At 35.8% G+C, this 21,029-nt stretch overlaps 1 protein-coding gene across 1 annotated transcript in view; it reads left to right on the forward strand.

The window, feature by feature from the left end:
* The window catches only part of LRBA (LPS responsive beige-like anchor protein), a 432,278-nt gene that overhangs the window by 391,684 nt on the left and 19,565 nt on the right, over window positions 1-21,029 (forward strand). Inside the window, exons 51-53 of the mRNA XM_050895295.1 lie at window positions 2,270-2,332; window positions 5,689-5,844; window positions 10,476-10,643. Of these exons, the coding sequence (XP_050751252.1) occupies window positions 2,270-2,332; window positions 5,689-5,844; window positions 10,476-10,643 (387 nt within the window). The remainder of the gene's footprint in view (window positions 1-2,269; window positions 2,333-5,688; window positions 5,845-10,475; window positions 10,644-21,029) is intronic.

The following is a 21,029-nucleotide window of genomic DNA, read 5'->3' on the forward strand; positions in this document are numbered from 1 at the left end:
AAGATAAAATACATGGGAAGTCTGTATCTTCTGTAACTTAAACATCCCGAAGTTACTATGTGCTTATGCATTTGTCACTATGAAAGGAAAACAACATACCCATTTGCATAGCAACCAATCAAATTAATTTTCCTTTAAAAATGTGTTGGACTTGAGAATACAGTCATTCTGTTTTTAATTCTAATGTTCTCTAATCTTAAAGGCACTCATCCTCCTTTCCCTGACTATGACAGTCCCAGGCCCAAGCCGTGAAAGGTAGTTTATTTCAGTGCTGTGCAGTAAATCTGGTCAAAGGCTTTTCAAGAAAGGGAAAAAAGAGCTTCTACTCAAATAACTTCAGTAGAAGATATTTGCACCAGAGTAATACTCACATCACTGAAATTCCTACTAAGAAATCTGCACCCGTGGTCCTTGATTACATTTTGAAAAAAGCCAGGTGTCTCCCACACTTTTTCCTAATTCTTACAAATTACCTCTCAACATTGTACAAATAGAAACATCTATGTATTATTTCACCCACCCAAGAAATGCTTAAAAAGAAAGGTAGGAAGGACAGGGGGAAGGGAGGCTTGTTTAGATAACAAGTTGTGAGCAAGAACTATTTACAGGGCTCTTGACGTTTGTTTGAAAGGAGGATGGCAATATCCTCTCATACCTTGGATGTGTGATCTTAGGCATATAATATTCAAGGCTTTTAAAAAATAGCCTTTGTGGACATACAACAGTCATGGGAAAAGAAGAGGTTCTAAAGTGGTAGGAGTTGATTTTGATTTCCTTGTAAGTCTGCTGGTTGATGATCTGCGAGCAAGCAACCAATTGCTGAGTGTAGTAATCAACTGTTTTGAGTTGGAAAAAACCTTGAGGTTTTGGTTTTTCCCTTACCTCTGAAAGGGAGAACAGTAACCTGTGCTTTTGAGTCACTATTTTTTCATTTAGAGGCATTTTACACTTGTCTTGCCTTTACAAAGAGCTCAAGAAAACCTACAGTTCAAGACAAACAAAAGCCAACCAAACAAAAACAAAACCCAACAAAAACCCACCTCACCCCACCTCTTTGAGAGCACACTGATTACCTGCAGGCTGCTAATGGAGTACTACGTTTAAGATATCTGGGTATGAACTCCTGAGATTAGCCTTCACTATTGTTGCCTTCAATTGTATACCAAAATGGGATCTGCTAGGATTAGAGGGCAGGTATCATTACTACTCCATATCTCCTGCTGTGGGCTTAGCATTGTCTTTACTAATGAGGCATCATGATAAAAACGTTACATTGCCAAGTGACCAGTTGTCCTTGATGTGTAACTAAAAATCTCATTCCTGCTTTTGTATATGAGTTTGGTGGCTTTGCTGACATCTAATGGCACTGGTACCCAACAGGGTGCCTCCATTTTGTCATGTGGATTTGATGTTTTGTTCTGTGTTAGTGTTTCATTGCAGCAGAACTTTGACTTCCCAATTACTTATGAGACCCTTCTATTGATACTAGTTTTTATATTAAGCTATGGACGGTAGATAGAAAAATCATAGGTGTAAGTATTCAGCCATTATTTTTTGTTCTGCTTCCAAGAATGTCTTGTGGGCTGTTTGGGGCGGGGGGGAGTTTGCTTGCTTGCTTGTTTGTTTTTAGTGAGGCTGTGGGAAACAAAAGGCTTTTTTTTTTTTTTAACACTGAAGGAAAATTCAGGAGGTAAACATTTCACTGGTATGCCAGGTGCCCAGATGAAATGTAGGTCGACAGAATTATATATTAACTTCTACGCAAACTTGCAAATAAATGGTTTTTGGTGATGGATGAATCCTTAAATACTAGATGACTATGAGATTTCCCTGTCTGCATCATAAACTGACTTCTTAAAAAAAAAAAGTCCTTTGTGCTTCACGTGTTTAAGGCAGTGCTTTAAAAAGTAAAGAGGAAAATAGTATTTGCTACAGTCAGCAGATGGTTGTCACATTTTGTTTTCAGTGCTCTTTACCACTTAATTTTGTTTTGTTGCGACAGGAGAGGTTGCCAGTAAAGCATCTGCTAGAGCTTATGGCTCAGGACCGGAGCTGCTGCTGATGGCATACATTCAGAATAGCACTAATCTAAAATAAATGTTTAATAAGTAGCCCGTGAAAGCACCTGGAATTTTTTTTTTTTTAATTCAATTGATGCAGAAGAATCTTGAATAGTTAAAAAAGGACGTAGCTTTGATTTATAAAATGTATGTGGCTTCACGTATTAAAAAAAATGCAGAGTTTTAAAATCTTCTTTCCTGAATTCCAGCTCATCAAGGTGCTGTACAAGACCAGCCTTACCAGCTGCCAGTGGAAATCGATCCTCTCATAGGTCTGTCACTTCCTTCTCTCTTTGCGATTCATTAAGCTCTGTATGGTGGCCCTGAAGTGTAGATTACGGTTGTTTTTCACTTGCTGGTTGCTGGGAATGGAATTTTCCTGATAAACCATTTGCATGCAAATTGGAATGCAATGAGCTGTGGCTATGCTGGTATTTCATCAACTCCCCCTCGTTGGTTTGCCTAATTTGAACAGGCCTAGGACGCGTGTCAGTGAAAATTAATATGGATGCTGTAATAATGTGTGATTGAGAATGTGCATGAAGTACTGTCAGGATAATATTGGATCTTTTCATCACTCAGACTTGTTGATGAGCAGGAGCGAGGCACGTTATGATGAATTGGTGCACTGGTAATGTGATGGAGCTCCTTTGCTGAGGAAATTTTCATAATAACAGTGGGGTTCTTAACTGCACCGTGTTGTGAAAAATAAAACCATGGTGCCAGGGTTTCATCATTAAAGGAGATCAATCCTTCATAGACCTGCTGTTCAGGCTGAGGGGATTAATGTATAATTGCAAAGCGGTTTCAAAGTTGAAATATATTGCCCACTCCACTTTAGTATTGAGATATTAGTATTCATTTTTCAAAGGTATTGCATCTTTTGATCAGCATCACTAGTTAAATTTGTGTATGTTTTTCTTTTATTAAAAAGGGGTGGAGGAATGTCTCTCTTTTATTTAATGACTCAGTGTAATAGATTCAATTCATGACTTTTTATTATAGAGGTTTATTAGTTTATATAGAGCTGATTTTTCTGTTAGCATGGTTAGAGTTTGGTCAGTTCTTTCATTACAGACCCAACTTTGGGGAGTGCATACTTGGACTACATGTAATTCAGGAGCCTGTAGCATGGCAAATGGAACCTTAAACGTGATCAAAAAAGAAAAACTCAAACAACCTAACCCCAAAATACAAACTAGTTGTAGGACAGTTCACAGGAGCAAAGAAAGGATTTCCCGCCCCCACCCCCATCCTCCCAATTCTGTTAGACTTCAAACTTAGCTCTGTTTTTTTTTAAACTGTCCATTTCAGGATGGTAGTTTAAGTGAAAAAGAAGTGAAGTGGCCAATTACAGAAACATGGAAAAATCAGAGCAAAAATGAACTTGACTGGATAGGTTAGAATGACAGGTCTGTCAGCCAGTGAGAATTAATTTCAAAACTAATATGCATATCACAGTGGAAACGGCATTGTATCGATCTGTAGATACAGACTGTTGCTGTGTAGCCATTTTGCTGGGTAAGATCTATGATAATTAAAGCAGGAACAGTGTGGGCATATTAAACCATTTTATAGAGCTGATAAAACTAAAATGTTTTTCCAAAGTTTTTAAAATCAATTCCCATCTGAATAATGCAATACTTATAATGAGGAGGGCATGTGCTGTAACTCTCCTTTCCTTCCTGAAACAGATTTTATCCAAAAAATGTTTGGAGCAGGAAATGTATATTCTGCTTTAAAAGTTGCTATCAAGTAGATCTTAAAAATATAAATAAACATCACAACAAAAAAACCAAAATCACATTGGGCCTGTTTGATGATTTTTCTACATATTGTGAAGAACATTAGGAAGGAAATAAAATTTTTATTTTCATTTGCATTTTTCATAATTTTAAAATTATAATTCCATTTTCAGGCTTGCCTTTAATTTACAAAATACTTTGACTTTTGTTTGGTATAAACACCTTTAAAATTAGTGTTCACAATTCTGAAAAATGGTTTAATATTCTCTTCATACAATAGACCTCAAATCAGTCTTGTGATTACATTGGACATAGTTTAAAAGGTTTAAGACTTTCTTTGTCACTGTTAAGTAGCATCATTGGGTACAAGCAAGTAATTATGTAGATAATATTAAAGGTTTTTAATTGTGGCTAGACACATTTACCTAGAAATGGCACCTAAGAGGACCACAAAATTACACTTTTATGGTTATAGCAGGAATCTTGTTGCTGTCTTAGTCATAAGGAGGGATTCCTGCTGTCCTCATTTTCCAGTTGCACAGGAAGATGTAAAACAGCAATGTCTGATATGACATAGATCCTAGACCTCTTTTTGAGGTGAAATTTTTTTGAAGGTCTTATCCACACTAAATGTGTCGATCTGCATGTTTTTGGGGGGGTTTATTTGCCATTGTTTTGTCATACAGAACACTTCACTGTGCATTTGTAATGCGTTGTTGTTACTCTTTAAGTGGTCCCAACAGCGGTCAAGGCCCTGTTATGTGGTACCTGCAGAGCAAGTGGCAATACCTTGCTAAATTATTTGTTACCCATATGGACAAGACAGTATCAACATTTTAAACTTAGCGAAAGCATAAATAAATAAAGGATTTGATATAGAGTAAATGGAATAAGCCCAAGGCTTAGGGGATAGCTAGCCTATGAGAATGGAAAGAAGTTAAAGAACAAAGAGTAAAGATCACAAGACCAGGACAGAGACAGGTCCGGGGGACCAGCTGGAATGGAGGTAATGGTGCTCCGAGCATTCAGCAGACAAACCCAGGCCCAGGAGAACTTACTTGCCTGGGATGGGAGTCAGGTTCCCTGGGGAACAAAGTACATTAAAAGGTCTTCCTACAGTGTAGGATTTTCATGATATATATCTATAGGGACCCATATATATGTATGCACACACATCAATTAATAAGAACAAAATATAATATGAAAAGTGTGTTCATTAATTGATTCCTGTCCATTCTGTGGGTTCACAATGCAAGATTATCTGGGGAAATAAAACAGCAGGTGATCAAAGTAGGGTAAGTATTTTCTCTCAACCCTAAAGGAGATTGTGGAGATAAGCTGGTTGATTTTTGTGCAATGCCCAAAAAAGTGTGAAATGGTAGTGATGTTTACTGCAGTTATTCTTTTTTTAAATTACAATACTTGCAATGAAATACAACTTGTGTACAATTTTGAAATCATAATTCCATTGTCTGCAGCATTTGAACCACTATATAGCATATATGTATATGTACTGTCTTATTACATTCCCTTCATTTGTTTCTTAATTTTTAATTTCCTATACTAGAAGAAGTGGGGAAGGAAGCTTATTACATTTTTATGTATCATTCCTTTTTGCAATCTTTCATTTATATTTGTCAGCTGCATTTGACTTAAAGAAGGGTTTTCTTTTATTTTAGAATATATACTACAAGGAATTAGCATTGTTCCCAGAAGTGTAATGAGTATTTTATAGTAAAAATAGAAAGAAAATGTCCCTGCCACAAAAAAACAAGTAACAGCAATGAGGAATAGTTTTGGTGTGAATGTAAGTTTCTAAAATGTGCTTTTGTTCTGTGAATGTGGATGCTAAAATTTCTTGGTTTGTGTGTCTTTCTGTTCAGCCAGCAATACAGGTATGCACAGAAGGCAAATCACTGACCTTTTAGACCAAAGCATTCAGGTACATTCCCAGTGTTTTGTCATCACCTCGGATAATCGTTACATCTTGGTCTGTGGCTTCTGGGACAAGAGTTTCCGAGTTTATTCTACCGACTCAGGTAATGTATTTTTTAAATGTGGGAATAGCCTAAAAGATTTTTCTGTTCATCGTCAACCTACTGTTTCAAATAAAGAAAGAATGGGGGGCGGGGGGAGAAAGTGGAGTATGTATTTATTCCACTGTTAATAATATTTGTCAAATCTTTTCTTACCTACTGCTACTGTGTATTGTATGGTATCACTTTTGTGGAATGATGGCAAATGTAAGACAAGGAGCTCTTGTTTAGCCATAGCATCACACTTCGAATCTACATGACAGGCATGCGTGTTCTTACACTGTAGTCTCCACAAGTAAATGAGTTTTTGTGAAGCTTTGCATACCAGGAGAATTAATTGTTCTTAGAGTGCTTACTTGAATTTAACTCTGGTTGGTTTTCAGGACCAGAGAATTTTTTTAAGGAAATACAGGCAAGCACCATAGAATAAGAACAGAAGTGAAATCTTGAAATCTGGTGAAAGAATGCTTCTGAAAGCCTTTGAAAGCTATGCTATAATAGAAAAATTGATTTGGAGCCACTGAATTCTTTCCTATAACATAAACTGATCGATATAATGGGCAGCAGTTAAATTAGTCTGTCACCTGGCATGTATCCAAACCGTTGAAGTCATGCATGTGTCATGCTAAATAGAAAAGAATCTTTCAATGTAAGAGCTACAGGAATTTAAAAGCCATGGAGCCCCAGAAAAAAATAGGTATGATTTTTTCCCTTTCATTATCTTATAATGGGAATAGCGACCTTACTGCAAAGTACTTCTTTGGGATTAATGACCCAGTGTGGTTAATGTGTGTGTGCCATCAAGCTTTCCAGCAGGTTATTAATCCCTAGGGAATATCCTACATGTTTGTCATCATTTCTTAAATATATTAGTTAATAGTGTTTTTCACACTTGGCAAACAAAAATATTTAACAAAACAGGATGGTCTTTAATGAAAATCAGTTAAGACTAGATCTTATGGCATGTTTTAGCGTATCTGTCATTTTTGCAATTTTAAAGCCTTAAGTATAAAGGAGAAGTTCCATTTACTTCATATTGACTGCCTACAATTCATTATACAGACATCTAGTTAGACCCGTCTTAGTTTAATTTTCTCATTGATGAAAATAAATTTACATAAAACTGTGAATTTAAAGGAGATCTTCAGAAAAGTTAGCTAGCAGTAGTAAATATTCAGTTTATATTCTTGATTTATATGAATAGAGAACTAATTCTTTTATGTCGAAGGATATGTTTTACTTTACACCTATGGAAGGAACTCATATGATTTTGGTAGCTTTGTCCTCTATTAATCTGAACTACAAATATCTCATTAAGTTCCATCCTCTGTGTGTAAGTCAGATACAGCAGACATCTCGTTACTACCATAGCTAATTATGGTATAAATGATTATAATATTTATGGTATTATATGGTAATTATAAGATTTATGGTATAAATAAATATAACAAAATATAGTTGTCAAAAAAAGTGTGGAAGATTTGTGTCTTCTGTGTGTCTCCTGTTCGTCAATATAGCAACTCTAGCTCTAGTTTAAATCAAGTGAATTCAGATGTAGTTTATTTTGCTTGGAATTCAAATGAGAATATAGTAGTGAAAGACTTATTCTGAAATCGGCAGAACAGCAGGGGAAAAAGATGATGTGATCAGTAATGCATAATGGCAAGTGATCACAAGTGTTGAATTCAATTATATTTTAGCACTTACACAAAGAGGGAACCTTTTTCCTATTAGATTTTGGGTTTGTTTGGGGTTTTTTTAGCAGGAAATACTTTTAACATAAATCATGGGTTCTCAGCACAGCTAGCATAGCAGAAGCACAATAAAACCTTCCTCCAGCAGTGGGAATGATTTCTAGACAGCATTTTAGATTCAGTAGTGCAGAGACTTGAGTCTTATTTTTCTTTTAATTATTTGTAGCACAGCAGTCAAATAAAACATTAACTAGAAAATTTGTTCTGTCAAAAAGGGATATCTGAGTGCATATGGTAAAGTTTGATAGTACTATACAGAGAGGACAACTCATATTAAAGAAAACAAACAAAAAAGTTGAGGAACTCTTATGAAGTTAATGATTTTTTTTTTTTTTTTTTTTTACTAATATGAAAGAGCAAAAGCTTATTTCTTGTTTTGATGGAATTGATTGAACCTTAGCTGCACAGTAACAAAGTAAAACTAACAAGGCAGTGCAACTGCATGAACAACTGTCAAACAAATAGCCTTGAAAAATGTTTGTTTTCTAGAACAGAACCTATAAACACAGAATATAATTGAAAGAAAGATCTCTATAACTCAGTGATGCTTATAGCATAAACTTGTGTTCTAAAAGTATAAAACACCTCAGGTAGTTGAATACCTACAGCTATACAACTGAAAAATATATCACATAATTAAATTATTCTCAAATCTAAACCATGTAATTGACAACTTGAATTTTCAGGGAAAAACATACACTTGGTAAGGTGTTTTTGTATATTGCCAAAGTGAGGTTATGTAGTGTGTGAGCGTTTCGCTGCTCTTAGCTGTGAAGTTCAGTAACTTTTTCTGACTAAGTCTGTCGACTGGTCAGCGTCTGAGACAGTTAGGTGACCCTGCAGCACAAATGAAAGCCCTGGTGTGCAGAGGTGACCTCTATAGAACACTGTTACAGACTCACAGAGATGAGTGAAAGACTTGATCCCTGAGTTGCTCTCCTCTCCGATACAAGGTAGATCTGCACAGTAAGCGTACCTTCTAGGGTTTTGCCCCTTCCAGTCAGAAAAGGCTCATGTGATAGTACTTCATTTCACAATTTCTCTTGGAGGATTATACTTGACTAATAAGTTTTGTCAGTGTTTTATTTTAAATCTGATGTACAGGTTTCCTTTAATTACATCATGTTATTCTATTTTCTTTCATGTACTAAAGTAAGTAATTCCCCTTTTTTTTGTAGATATTCATACCTTTCTCTTGTTTTTTTCTGGTTTTCTCCACTTTAATGCAATTACCTTTTTGAACTTCTGTTATAAATCAGGCTGGTAACATTATTTTTGTTCTTTCCTCAGAATCACTCCCTTAAGTCTTTTGTTAGCGTTAGTGGTATTTAGTGGCTGGATATGAATACGATGCCTTTGTACTGCATAGAAAGAGGGCTATGAAATGTGTCCTACTAGCCATATTATATGATTGACTAATCGTTTTTAATTCATGCACCAAAATATTTTATTAAGATGTGCTTAAGTTGAGTCCCAACACTGATTTGTGTTACTAATTGTCATGTTACTAGTTATTACTTTTAAACACTTTTCAGAACATTTTATTTCAGGTACAGTAGTTTGCATTTCCTATTTCTTTTTTGACCTGTGTTGTTAATCCTTCCAAAGCCATCACTCTTTTCCCCTTCTGTTCTTCCTCATTCTTTATTCAGCCCAAAGCACAAATGGATGCATGGTCATTTGGGCTGAGGAATCTGAGGTCACAAATTAATGGCATCACACATCACACTTCCTTGTGTCATTGGATGCAGAATTTAGCCTGGCCCATGTTACCTGAATAGGCCAAGTAGGCGCGTAAGAAGTGTGTGTGTGTGTATCTTTTGTCCTGTCTCTACAAGATCTGCAGTTGCTAGGCTTCCTCAAATCCAGTGAGATGGATTTTAGTGCATACATTCTCATTTCATAGGATCACATATGCTGCTGGCAGATCCAAACCGGCAGGACACAGGACATGTTTGGTGTGTAGGAGCCAGCCTCTGGCAGGGTGGTCTGGCAGAGATCTACTGTGGGTGACCTTACACGTGTTTCCTCTCCCACATGCAAATCCACTATGCATGAGCATCCAAATTTACATTTTTCTGAAAATATTGTCCTGTTTAGTTAAGGTTAAAAGGTAATAGTCATATTCATGTTTATGCAGACTCTTGAATGGCGCATTTTTAACTGCCTAGGCTTTCCTTTCTTTTTAAAATGTATGTCTCTTATCAGTGGTACAAGCGTTTGTCCTATATGCAGTAGGTAAGAGAGTTTTTTCCAGGTCTGTCTTCTGAGGTTTTTTGAACATTACAGAAATTCTTAAAGGGGAATAATGCTGGTTGAAGTAATTGGCAAGTGTTTAAATGGTGATGGAAAAACCTGAGTACAAGAGTAATTTTTCATCTAAATCTCCTTTTCTCTGTTTAAGGAGATGCTCAAAAGCTGCATATGCTATATGTACATATGTGCTCTCACACTACCAATTCCTTCTGGGTCCTAAAAGTTCTGTAGCTTCTTCTAATTCTGTTTCCCACATCATCATCAGATTTGCATTTTTACTGTTACTTTCATCAGTAAACTTACCTTAAACTTACCTTAAAAGAGAATCCCATCATGTTTCCTGTCTGTAAAGTGAATGTAAACATATAGAATTAAAAATCCTTCTGGCATGATTGGCCTTTGAATAAAGTATAACATTTACGGACTGCAATTTTTTTTATGGACTACTGCACTTTTAAATAAGTTTCCACCAAATCAATTAAAAAAAAAATAGTACTCTCCACTATAGTTCTTTTTGGAACCTTTTTTAATGAAGAAAATATTTCTAAAATACTTTATAATGTATTTAATTTGCCTTAGAAAGAATAAAAACATAGTTTTAAACCAATCAATTTTATGTTTCAGGTAAACTGATACAAGTAATATTTGGACACTGGGATGTTGTAACCTGCCTTGCTCGTTCTGAGTCCTATATTGGAGGAAATTGTTACATTCTCTCAGGATCGCGTGATGCAACGTTGCTACTGTGGTACTGGAATGGTAAAACCAATATCATTGGTGATAACCCAAGAGGTAAGCAAAACCAGAAAAACCTGTTTCATAAGGATGTTGTCTAAAAATGGCTTGAGTGAACACTTTGCATGACAAAGTTTTAGGTAACATTAACGTCAAAGTACAGTGTTTCTTTTTTTGTAGTTGTGATCAGTTCTACTTTAAAGAATTGAGGGTAAACAGTGCTTGCTTTGCAGCACAAGTAGAACTAATTTTTAAAGTTATAGGATACTGAACATTACAAATACATTTTTGTCTTATCACTCATTCAATTGGGAAGGAGTGGCTCTGGGAGTGAGAGAAGGGAACTTGTTTTTTATGTTTCCTGTTCAATCTGAGTAAATCTTTTTCTCTCAACATGATGATTTCATTAAATACCTGCATTTGAGTTGTTTAAAACAAAAAAGACTGTACATCGCTCCAGTGCAGACTGTATTCTATGCAACTGCAACCTATAATGCATATAGGTTCTCACAGCAGTACCTTAGCTATCAATAGAGTTATGCAGACAGTGAATTTTAACTTAGACTAAGGTCATTGTAATGAGATGTGTAATGGCCTGAGCAGGACACTTAGGTGAAAGAAGGACAGACACGTGGGATGAATTAAAGAAGTAAGCTTAAAACTTTTTTCGTTTAACACTTTGGTAGGGTGCTACGTGCCTAATCCTTGCTCTCACATACTATGCATTTTAATTGGTTCCAGTGCAAGCAGCGGGATTTATACCATATAACCAAACTAAGTGAGTCAGAGTAACCCTGCTTCAGCCTAATTCAGTTTTAACCCCTCCCCACCCAAATTCACCTTGCACTTGCCAAAGAATTTAATCTGTTCCATCTTGCACCATTTCCCAGGAAATCCCAAATCTTTTTACTCATGAAGGTTCTCTCTTTTAACTCATAATTTTCTATTGAAAACAATGAAACACCATGACTGTTCAACCCTACTGTGCCTGTATTATATAACAGGAAAGGTAGAAAGTGATCTTGTTTGTGTATTGTGCCAGTTTCACTCCACACAAGAAATTAATTCCTGATACCCAAAGCAAAGGCGGCAGACATGCAGCTTGACAAAAAGCCTGAGTGAGCCAGTTCACAGGAGTAAGAGCCTTTCAAGACAGCTGGTAAGAGCTTGCACACCACGTGAATAGGGCGGCGCATCATAGCCAAACAGGGGTGCTGTTCTCCCTGTTCAGCCAAAAAGAAAATGCCCTGAAGAGAAGGCGTGAGAAGCAGTATATTCTGTCTTCAGAAGTGTGTTTGTTAGGTTTTCTGCCATACACTTAACGTCTTCTCTGACCCTGTTTAAATACCAGTAAAAACATACCTGCTGTCTGCAGAGGACAAAATAGACATCTGGAAAACAAGCAGTGTTGTTATATCTGGCATATATTGCAATTATAACTGGCATACAATTTCATATAATGTGAACAATATCTGACATCTTCCAAATCAATCAATTTGGTAAAGTTGTGTGTTCCATACTTAATCTGTTACTCAACTGGAGTTATTTGAATTTGAAAAAAAGAGGTAGTTTGACTGAAATTGTGTCCCATGAACTGTGCTGAAGAAGCACAACTAATTAATATCAGAACGAATATCTGAATTTAACTTGCAAATTATTTGATGTTGACTGTGAAAACTATTCGAAAATTGCGCAAGATACCGAAGTTCAGTTCACACAGTTACAGTATCTTCAGGCAGAGGATGAGAGCAAACTATCCCCATTATTCTTCCAACAGTCTGATTCAAGACGTGGGAGCTTTTCTGGGATGTGGCTAGCAGGATTTTATGAGCATCTTTAAATAAATATGGCTTTGGTTGAGGGACAAAATCTCTGTGAATACTTTATACATATTTTGCAGTCTATCAATTTAAAGAAAATGCAAACTCTGCACTATTTTTGCAGAGCTTGTAAACTTGGAAACTCCAAAAAGTCTGTGAAAGGAACTTAAGAGCTTGACAGTCAAGTGAGCTTGTAAATCCTGAAGAGCAAAACTGCCCTTTTGAGGAGAAAACCCTAAATATTTTACTGGTGTGAAGCAATGAACATTTGTAGGTGTGTCCTTATAGTGTTTTCAAGGCCTGCAAGTGCACCCCATCTTTGCAGATTCCTAGGCCTGTCCTGAGAAGTTCTTCTTGTTGAGTATTTACCATGCTTGCCTGCTTTGTGAACAAGACCTTGAGGCTATAGGCTCCTTCATGACCTTAACAGATCACATGCAGAGATTTTGTACCTGGTATGTAACTAGAATAGGTAGATTTTGTTATAATCTGTTAACTGTCTTCTCGAATGCAAATTTCTAATGTATTAAAATTTTCCAGTTTTCAAAGTTAATACTAGGCTATTTTAACTACTGTTTAAAATCAAACAATAGCTACCTGGTGAGTCTCTTTGTTTGCAGTCCTATTAAACTTGTACTTTTAGGGACATGCAATGGCTCCTACGTTTAGCAGTTGCCATTATGTAGCTTTTTTTGTGATATAGCATGCCTGGAAGCCTTTGTTATGAATTGGAATCTCATGGCACTATACATAGGCGTAGACATGTGTATAGTAAAAGACAGTTTCTGCTTCAAAGAGATGGTAATCTGGGGGGTTTAATTTTTCCCAGAAATACTTTTCTGTAGGCATGTCTGTTCAGTCAAATTTTTTTTGAAAAGGCAAATAAAAAGAGCTGTTTCTGCTTAGTTCTGATTTTGTCAGAAATGGAAAGCACCAGCAGACTTGTTGGGTTTTGAGCCCTGTTACTGCAGCTGTAACTTCCATCCATTTGTGGGATGCTAGATATTTAACTTGTCTGATGTCTTTTTGTATTTGAAGCTTATGATTTTTTACCTCGAAATATAGTTTATTCATGCTTTCAATGAGCACTATTCATTGGAAGTTTAGATACTCTCAAAGTTGATAATTTTTTCCTATTTTTTTTCTCTATTCAATTATCTCTAATTTCCATCTTAAAATAACTTCACAGCAACATGCACCCAATGGCAGTGTACCAAATCATGATGCCAGAGTAGTTTCAACAAAAATAATCTGAACCAGGAGCATTTCTTTCCTCCTTTCATAGTATGTGTTACCTCTGATATACATCAGTCAGCAGACTAGTATGATCAAGCTACCCTAAATACTGTCCCATTGGGCACCCATTACTCTACCAGTTACATTTTATTTAGGCTCCTTTATCTGGTTTCATTACGTTAGGAAGCACTGAGCTCTTGATCTCTGGCTGCATATATTCATGTTTTAGAATGGTACTTAACTCAAGCTGACAAGCCAGGTGGGCTATGGCATACATGATAAATAGGTGTTTTGTTTGATATTCTTTATCAAGGACAATTTTCTGGCCAACTGGACTGTATGGAAAAATTCTTTATGTTTTTGGTTTAACAGAAGAAATATGTTACTGAAATATTCATTATTTACATTCTTTAATTTTTAACTTTTAAGCTGACTTCTTAAAGAAATTGCACCTATGCAGTCTTACTGTCTGTTTAATTTCTCCCTAATAACTCTCAAATGCATTGATCAATGTAAACCAAATTTGCTGAATTTAAATCTCAAAGATATGAAATTCCTATGTAGGACACATCTGCTGGAAACTATTTTTATTCTTCACAAAACAGCTTGATTACATTTAGGTTAAGTCCTTTTTTCCTTCTCAAATTAAAACCTGAAATTCAAAAAATATTTCACCATGCTCTTTGATCAAGTGTAGGGTTTTTTTCTTTCTAAATGAATTGGTTTTGAAAATGCAGAAGCATGGCAGTACTTCACTTTGGTGCACAGGCCTTTTCTGATGCAGAAATGTTTCTGTGGACAATTTCTGACCAAGCCTAGGAATAATTGACAACAGAGCAGAGGATCTGAAATAGTTGTATCCTTTAGAATAGCCCTGAGCCATTTTGAGTTCACATTAATTAGCATAATTTGCTGTGGAGATGTGAAGTCACTGTGGATAGCGTAAGGGGGTTTTATTTTTCTCTCCTTGGCATGTTGTGGCATGCTTTGGGGAGGTGGGGGAGGTAGGAGGGAGGGGATGTAACCCTCCCCTTGGTACCCCTTGAAGCCCATGTGTGATCTGTATCACAAGGTTGGCTTTTGCATATTTAGAGGCTCCGATCGAATAGCAAGGCACCACTTGGGGAGGTGACATTATGCTTCAGGACTTGTGTTCCTGAATAGGGGGTAGAATGCGTAGAGGTTACTGGGAGAGGGTGGGCTACTTGCGGAAAGCCTGTTTTGCACTTGCCCAGCCTAATGCGATGGAGGTGGAGGGAAGGCGAGAAGTGGGGGGTGAGGGGAGGAACTGCGTGTGATGGCTCGAGAAAAGAAATGAGAGAATTCATTTGCATACAAATGGCGTGCATCACTTTCAGATCCCACTCCCGCTTTGAAGCTCAAGTGGCAACTCTTAGTGTTTGGACATTTCCCAGGTTGAGGGATTGCATTTTACTTTGTAATCACAGAGCCATAGGAAACAGGGGGGGTGGGAGCTTTGGCCACCTGATCTATTCTCTTTTCCCAAAGAAGGCTTAACTACACCAAAACCATTCTCGACTGATGTTTGTCCAACCTTCTGTTAAAAACTTTGGCAAATATATTTTGGGGCCTTAGAAACCCTGTCATTAGCAGTCTTTTCCCAGTGTTCAGCCTAGTATCCGGTTCTTTTTTGCAGCAGTTGCATTCTATCATTTCTTACATATTTATTCTTTGTGTAGAGAACAAATTATTTATTTCCTCGTTGCAACAACTTCCAGTTGTTTGGATTACCGTGACCTGCAATTCTTTGCTTCCAGATTTAATAACCCGATTCTTTCTGTCTTTTGCCGTAAGTCATGTTTTCCTAGACCTCTGACTTTTTTTGTGTTCCTCTCCTCTTCAGTTGTCTGTCTTCCTCAAAGTAGACCCGGCAATGCAGTTGAAGCCTTTCCAGTAACAAATAGAAAACAACCTGTTTTGCAGACCAGTACTTTTCACATCCCCGTGGGATATCTGTTTGTTTCAAAACAGCATGACAGTGTTAATTCTTTAAGTGTATGAGCCAATATAAATTTCAGTCTTTTCTGAAGAACCACTGTCTACTCAGTTGTTTGTCCTCCTCTGTGTAGTTTGACTGTGGAACCTTGTCTTTAAACTTTCTGAAATGTATTCTTTTTAGATTGTTTCTCCAATTTGTCAAACTCATTTTGAATTCTCATCCTGTCCTCCAGCAGACTTGCAGCAACTGATATCTGCAAATGTAATTTGCAGTCTTATTCTATCACATTGGTCATTAAAGAAAATATTAGATAGTACACAGTTCAGGAATGCCCATCAATACATTTACTATTTTGACAACGAATAGCTTTCTGAATATAGCTTTCCAACTGGCCTTTCATCTAATGTATAGTAGCATCTTCTAAACATGTGCTTCCCTATTTTCCTTAAGAAATTGCCCATGTGAAACGGTGCCAGAGTCCTTACCAAAGTCAAAATATATGATGTCTCCCTGAACACAAGTCCTGTTACTCTGCCATTGCAAGAAAAAAATCGCTTTGACATGATTTGTTTGTAACAAATCCAAATCAGCTGTTACGTATCTCCTTGTATTCTTCTAGGAAATTGTGTGTGTGTGTATATATATAAAAAAATATAAATGTTCTGCCAGTATTTTTTCTGTTTGTTGGGATTAGGCAGACTACTCTCTAATTTCTCAGTTTTCCTTTTCCTGCTTCTTAAACAACACAAGACTTTTTTTAGTCTTGCAGAACCTCACCCAATATCCATAAAACAACACTTACAACTCTGGGATTATGTAGTTTCATTTTCACACTATCCTCAAATCAGTATTATCAGGCCGATTGAGTTCCAAACATTTACCTCATTTAGGTACTCTCTAATTGAGACAACAGTTCTCATTGCTGCTTTTACTTACGTTTGCTGCCTGACTGCCGTTGGCCTTTTTATTGAAGACTTACTGAAATACTTTTAAATGTGTGGCATCATCTATTGCTTGCTCTTAATAACAGACCAACTGTTCATGAAAATTTAATATTTTTTTGTGTTTATAGAGTGACTGTTACTCCTGATGTCATTGTTAGTTGCATCTCATCTATGCTTGGCTATCCTGGTTTTGTCCCTGCTTGTTCACACCTTGTCTCTTACACTGGTTCAGAAAAATGTCACTTATTTTGATTTTTCTGCCTGACTTTCCTGTGTTTACAGTCACTGGAGAACTTTCGGTTGTGCCAGCTGGTATCTTCTTGTCTGTCTTATCTTTCTGCTGTATTAGAGCAGTTTTCACTAGTATCCTTATTACCTTTTCCTTTGTTTTTCTCTATACTTAGCTCCCATGAGATCTTACAGAACAATGTTCTGTAGCTATTGAAACCTCTCTTCCCAAAATACTTCGAAAAATTATCTTGTTGTCCTTGTTCTTTCCCTTATAAAGCATATTGAACACTCTCATATCTTCACCACTTTCCTGTAAGTTCACCACCTTGTTTTTGATCTCTTTTGCTATATTGGTTATAATCATATCTAGGAGGTCATCTCTAGCTGTTGCTTATATATTAAAAATTGTCACCAAATTACTTGCTACACACATACTTGTTGTATTCCTTTACCAACAAACGTCTTTGTAGTTGGAATATCCCATTTTCTCCAATCCTCCTTCTTAATGATCCCTCACCTATACCTACCAGGCTAATCAGATTAGTGAATGTCAATCTATGTCTTCAAAGTTTTTGTTTTTTCACTGTAATTATTTTGTTTGGCTGTACTTTCTTGGAGGGGAGGTTTACAGTGGTGAATTTAATTGTCTTAATATTGTTTGTGCTTATAAAATGGTTTGTGCTTATAAAATGGTAGGCGTTTCCATAGTCAAGGTGAAGCTAAAGCACTTTTCTGCTATTCTTGCACTATATTCATAGAATATGAAGAGACTGTTCTATTGATTTCAAAATATCTACAGATTTGTTCATAATTATTTTTTAGTTTTCATATTTTGAAAAACAAAAAGATATCTAATTTAGAAGTCTGATTTGCTTAATGAAATTAAGGCTTAACTGATAAAAGTATTCAGTACTAATAACATGTAGAGTCTGTGTATAACTGTATTACTACTACTAATACTAATGTGAACTCTTCTGAGTTATTGCATTGATCTTCCACACATATGTGAATAAAACAAATTATATTACCTCTTTTATGTTAGCCCATAAAACTAGAAAATGTTACTCTCTGTGTATCACATTTGCATCACGAGGATTAAGGGGGTGCTTTCATTGCATAGTTTTATATTTTTTAAAGGGTACTATATTCAGGTTTTCTGAAGTGTGTTAGAGAAATTAAATGTTTTTGATAGTGTAGCTGTGTAGCAGGGCACATGTGTGAATGTAAGCACGTGATTTCGTACTTAAAAAAACCAATGACTGGACTTAACTGAGATTTAATTGAGAGGATTCATTGAACACTTTTACTATGGCTAACATAGAATATCTTCCTCAGATACAGATTTTTAAAATACATAATCTTTTCAGTTTATAAAATATGAAATCTCCCAAAGGATTCAAAATTTAATCACCAGTTTCCTGTCTTGCCGAAGAACAGTCTAGCTACTATCCAAGCTACTTTTAAAAGAAATTTATTTTGTTTGGGTTTTTTATAGCTACAATTCTGAAATAAGTATTTGAATGCCTGGAAGACTTTTTTATCAATTAACATTATTATTAAATTAAAGCCATGGTCTTGAGACTAGAAAAATGATGAGTTTTAATTGTATTAGTAATCATAGCAAAAGATAAAACATCTGTATTTCATTAACTGCTACACACATTTTTCAGTTTGAAAATTTAAACTTTTTATAAGTAAGTGCTTGATAATTAATTATTTAAGTGGATAATGCAGGTGATTTAAACTTTGAAGATATGACCTGATGAGCATCTTAGTGTTGGTTGATTAAAGAGTAATGTCGTAGGTAATAATTTCTTTGTACTCAGACACACTAATCCTGTAAACCTGAATTCTGTGAAGATTTGCATACGTGCTTGGCTCTGTACACAGTGAATAGTCACACTGATTTCAAGCAGGTCATATGTCTGCTGTTAACTTAGTAGCAAAAAACCCTCTTTTCCGCCTTCCCCCATCCTTATCCTCGTCTTGAATTAACCTACACCTTGGTTGCCAAGTTTCTGCATGATCTGGACTTTTATTTTCAGTTTCAAAACCAATGATAATAGAGAAGATAAGGTTCCACATTTCTAAAGAACGTTTATAGAATAAATATTTATTTAGAATTTTAATTATTATTTCCTAAAAAAAATTAAAAAATTTGGAAGTTGTTTGTATAACAGCTTCTTTTCTTAAAAAAATCAATTGAGAAGTAGTTGTAAAAATCTTATCTGTCAATGTTCCCTTTTGCATTTATCATGCTAAGTAGTAGGGATATCAAAATGTCCATAAATCAGTAATCATGTTAGTAATGGAAGTTCTCCTATTATTGTTAATTTCTGTCAAATGGTGGTCTACCATAATATCTAAAAATTTGCAGAGCCTCCAAATACTAAAATATGTTTGGAATTGCTGCAGCTATTAAGGCAATAGGTGCCGTTCCCTGTAGTCAGTCTGTTAAGAAAAGAGTGTTGCTCTGTGATAGTACAGCACTGAGAGTTTAAAAACAGTCTGCATGTGGTCCTTTCGGTGTTCAATAGCACTTTTATTTTTTTTACCGCTACACACGTTATATTACTGTGCGAGTCCTTCTTCAAAAAAGGCCAGTAAATAATTGCATGTTATTTTAATACTGTTTAACTGCAGACATAACAAATATTCTTTGTTTCTCAAAAATGGCTGGACAGAGTAGCACACTATTGTATATAAAGCAAGAATCCTTTAGCACCATCTGCTGGCATTGAGTTGAAAGCTGATCTTGGGACTGACTCTCCAAAGCACTGTCTAGTAAAATATTTTAAAAATATATATTTTCACATATTTGGTGCAAAAAACAAATTATTTCCTTTGTAGTATAATTTTTATCCTTTTTATTAAAATTATAATAAGAAAATACAATGTGAATTTAAGGTTAACGTATGAACTGAAATAGAAATACGTCAGGAGTGTTTTGTTAAGTGCAACTGTAAAAAGAAATGGAATACTTTTTTCTTTTTTACTAGACCTTTAGCAAGTGCAACATTAAATTTTTCTGTTCCTGTTGTTAAGTCAAATTCAGTAAAACTTATTTCATAGAGAAGACCCACAAGGCTTAGAAAAGTATCTGTAACATGTTTTGAAAAGGGTAGCAACCACTAAATAGTCTTCTACCTAACATTTATTGCATTATTTGATGTTAGTCTTGAAAGCCTCGTGAAAGCTGAATGGACAGAGGCCCTGATGCTGTAATTGGTCTTACAATTCCCTGTATCTTCACAGGGCACCATTGTAGCCAGTGCAGCAAGTACTGGGACTATCTGCATGAATCTAGAACAGAGCCTTAAATTATACAGCTACAAAAGGTCACTGTCGTTTCTTTTTTAAACTGTAACACATTGATACCTCAAAGAGGTTGAGGCCTCGTTCCTCCGAGTACTCTATAAATCACATACAAATGATGGTTCTAGCTTCCAAATATTTAAACTGAAAAAAGATGAGGTATAACAGGTGGATGAATTCTGGTATATCTGAAAATCTGCAATGATGCTGCATAAGCAATATAATTTTGTATTTATATAATGCCAAGAAAGTCATGTCATAGATAGATATGAGGACATGGTCTTCATTGAAAAGAACTTGCAATAGCATTCACGGACGGTTCGGAAAGCATTTAAATAGTCGTAGTGATTTGGTACTCATGAGCATGTACGTTTGTGTGCTATAAATATTTGTTTTGGCTAAAAGTATGTCCTACAGTGTTAAGCGAAGCATCTGTATCATCCTTATTTTCAACTGGCTAAGAGAGATTGTGTTTCAGGATTTGTCAATCAGAGTAAGTAATTGCAAGTAACATTGTAGAGCAAGTTTTGAGGCACAATCCAGACGCAAGTGAAGGCAGTATGTATTTCGAGACTGGAAACAGAGAGTTTGGATGCTGCTTTTTTGGCAGTATCCAGCTTCAGGTGTCACTAAAACTATATGCATGAAATTCTCCAGAAGGATAAGGATATTTAGTGCTTCATGATGTAATGCAGACCTTTGAGTTCCAGGAGAAACAATGCTATATTTACAACTTGTAACTAATAGTTGATGTGGTAAAAGGAATTATATTCATATGGTAAATGAATACAACCTTAATGTGCACCATATGCCTAGTGGTGGGACGATGTACTAATACATCACATTTATTTACCTTGTTTGGTTGCTGGGAAAAATAACCATTCAGTTCAAAGTCTATATCATGTAAGACAGAACAGAGTAATGCAGAAGATATAAT

The sequence above is a fragment of the Gymnogyps californianus genome, chromosome 4 (genome assembly GCF_018139145.2).
Source record: "Gymnogyps californianus isolate 813 chromosome 4, ASM1813914v2, whole genome shotgun sequence".
NCBI lineage: Eukaryota > Metazoa > Chordata > Aves > Accipitriformes > Cathartidae > Gymnogyps > Gymnogyps californianus.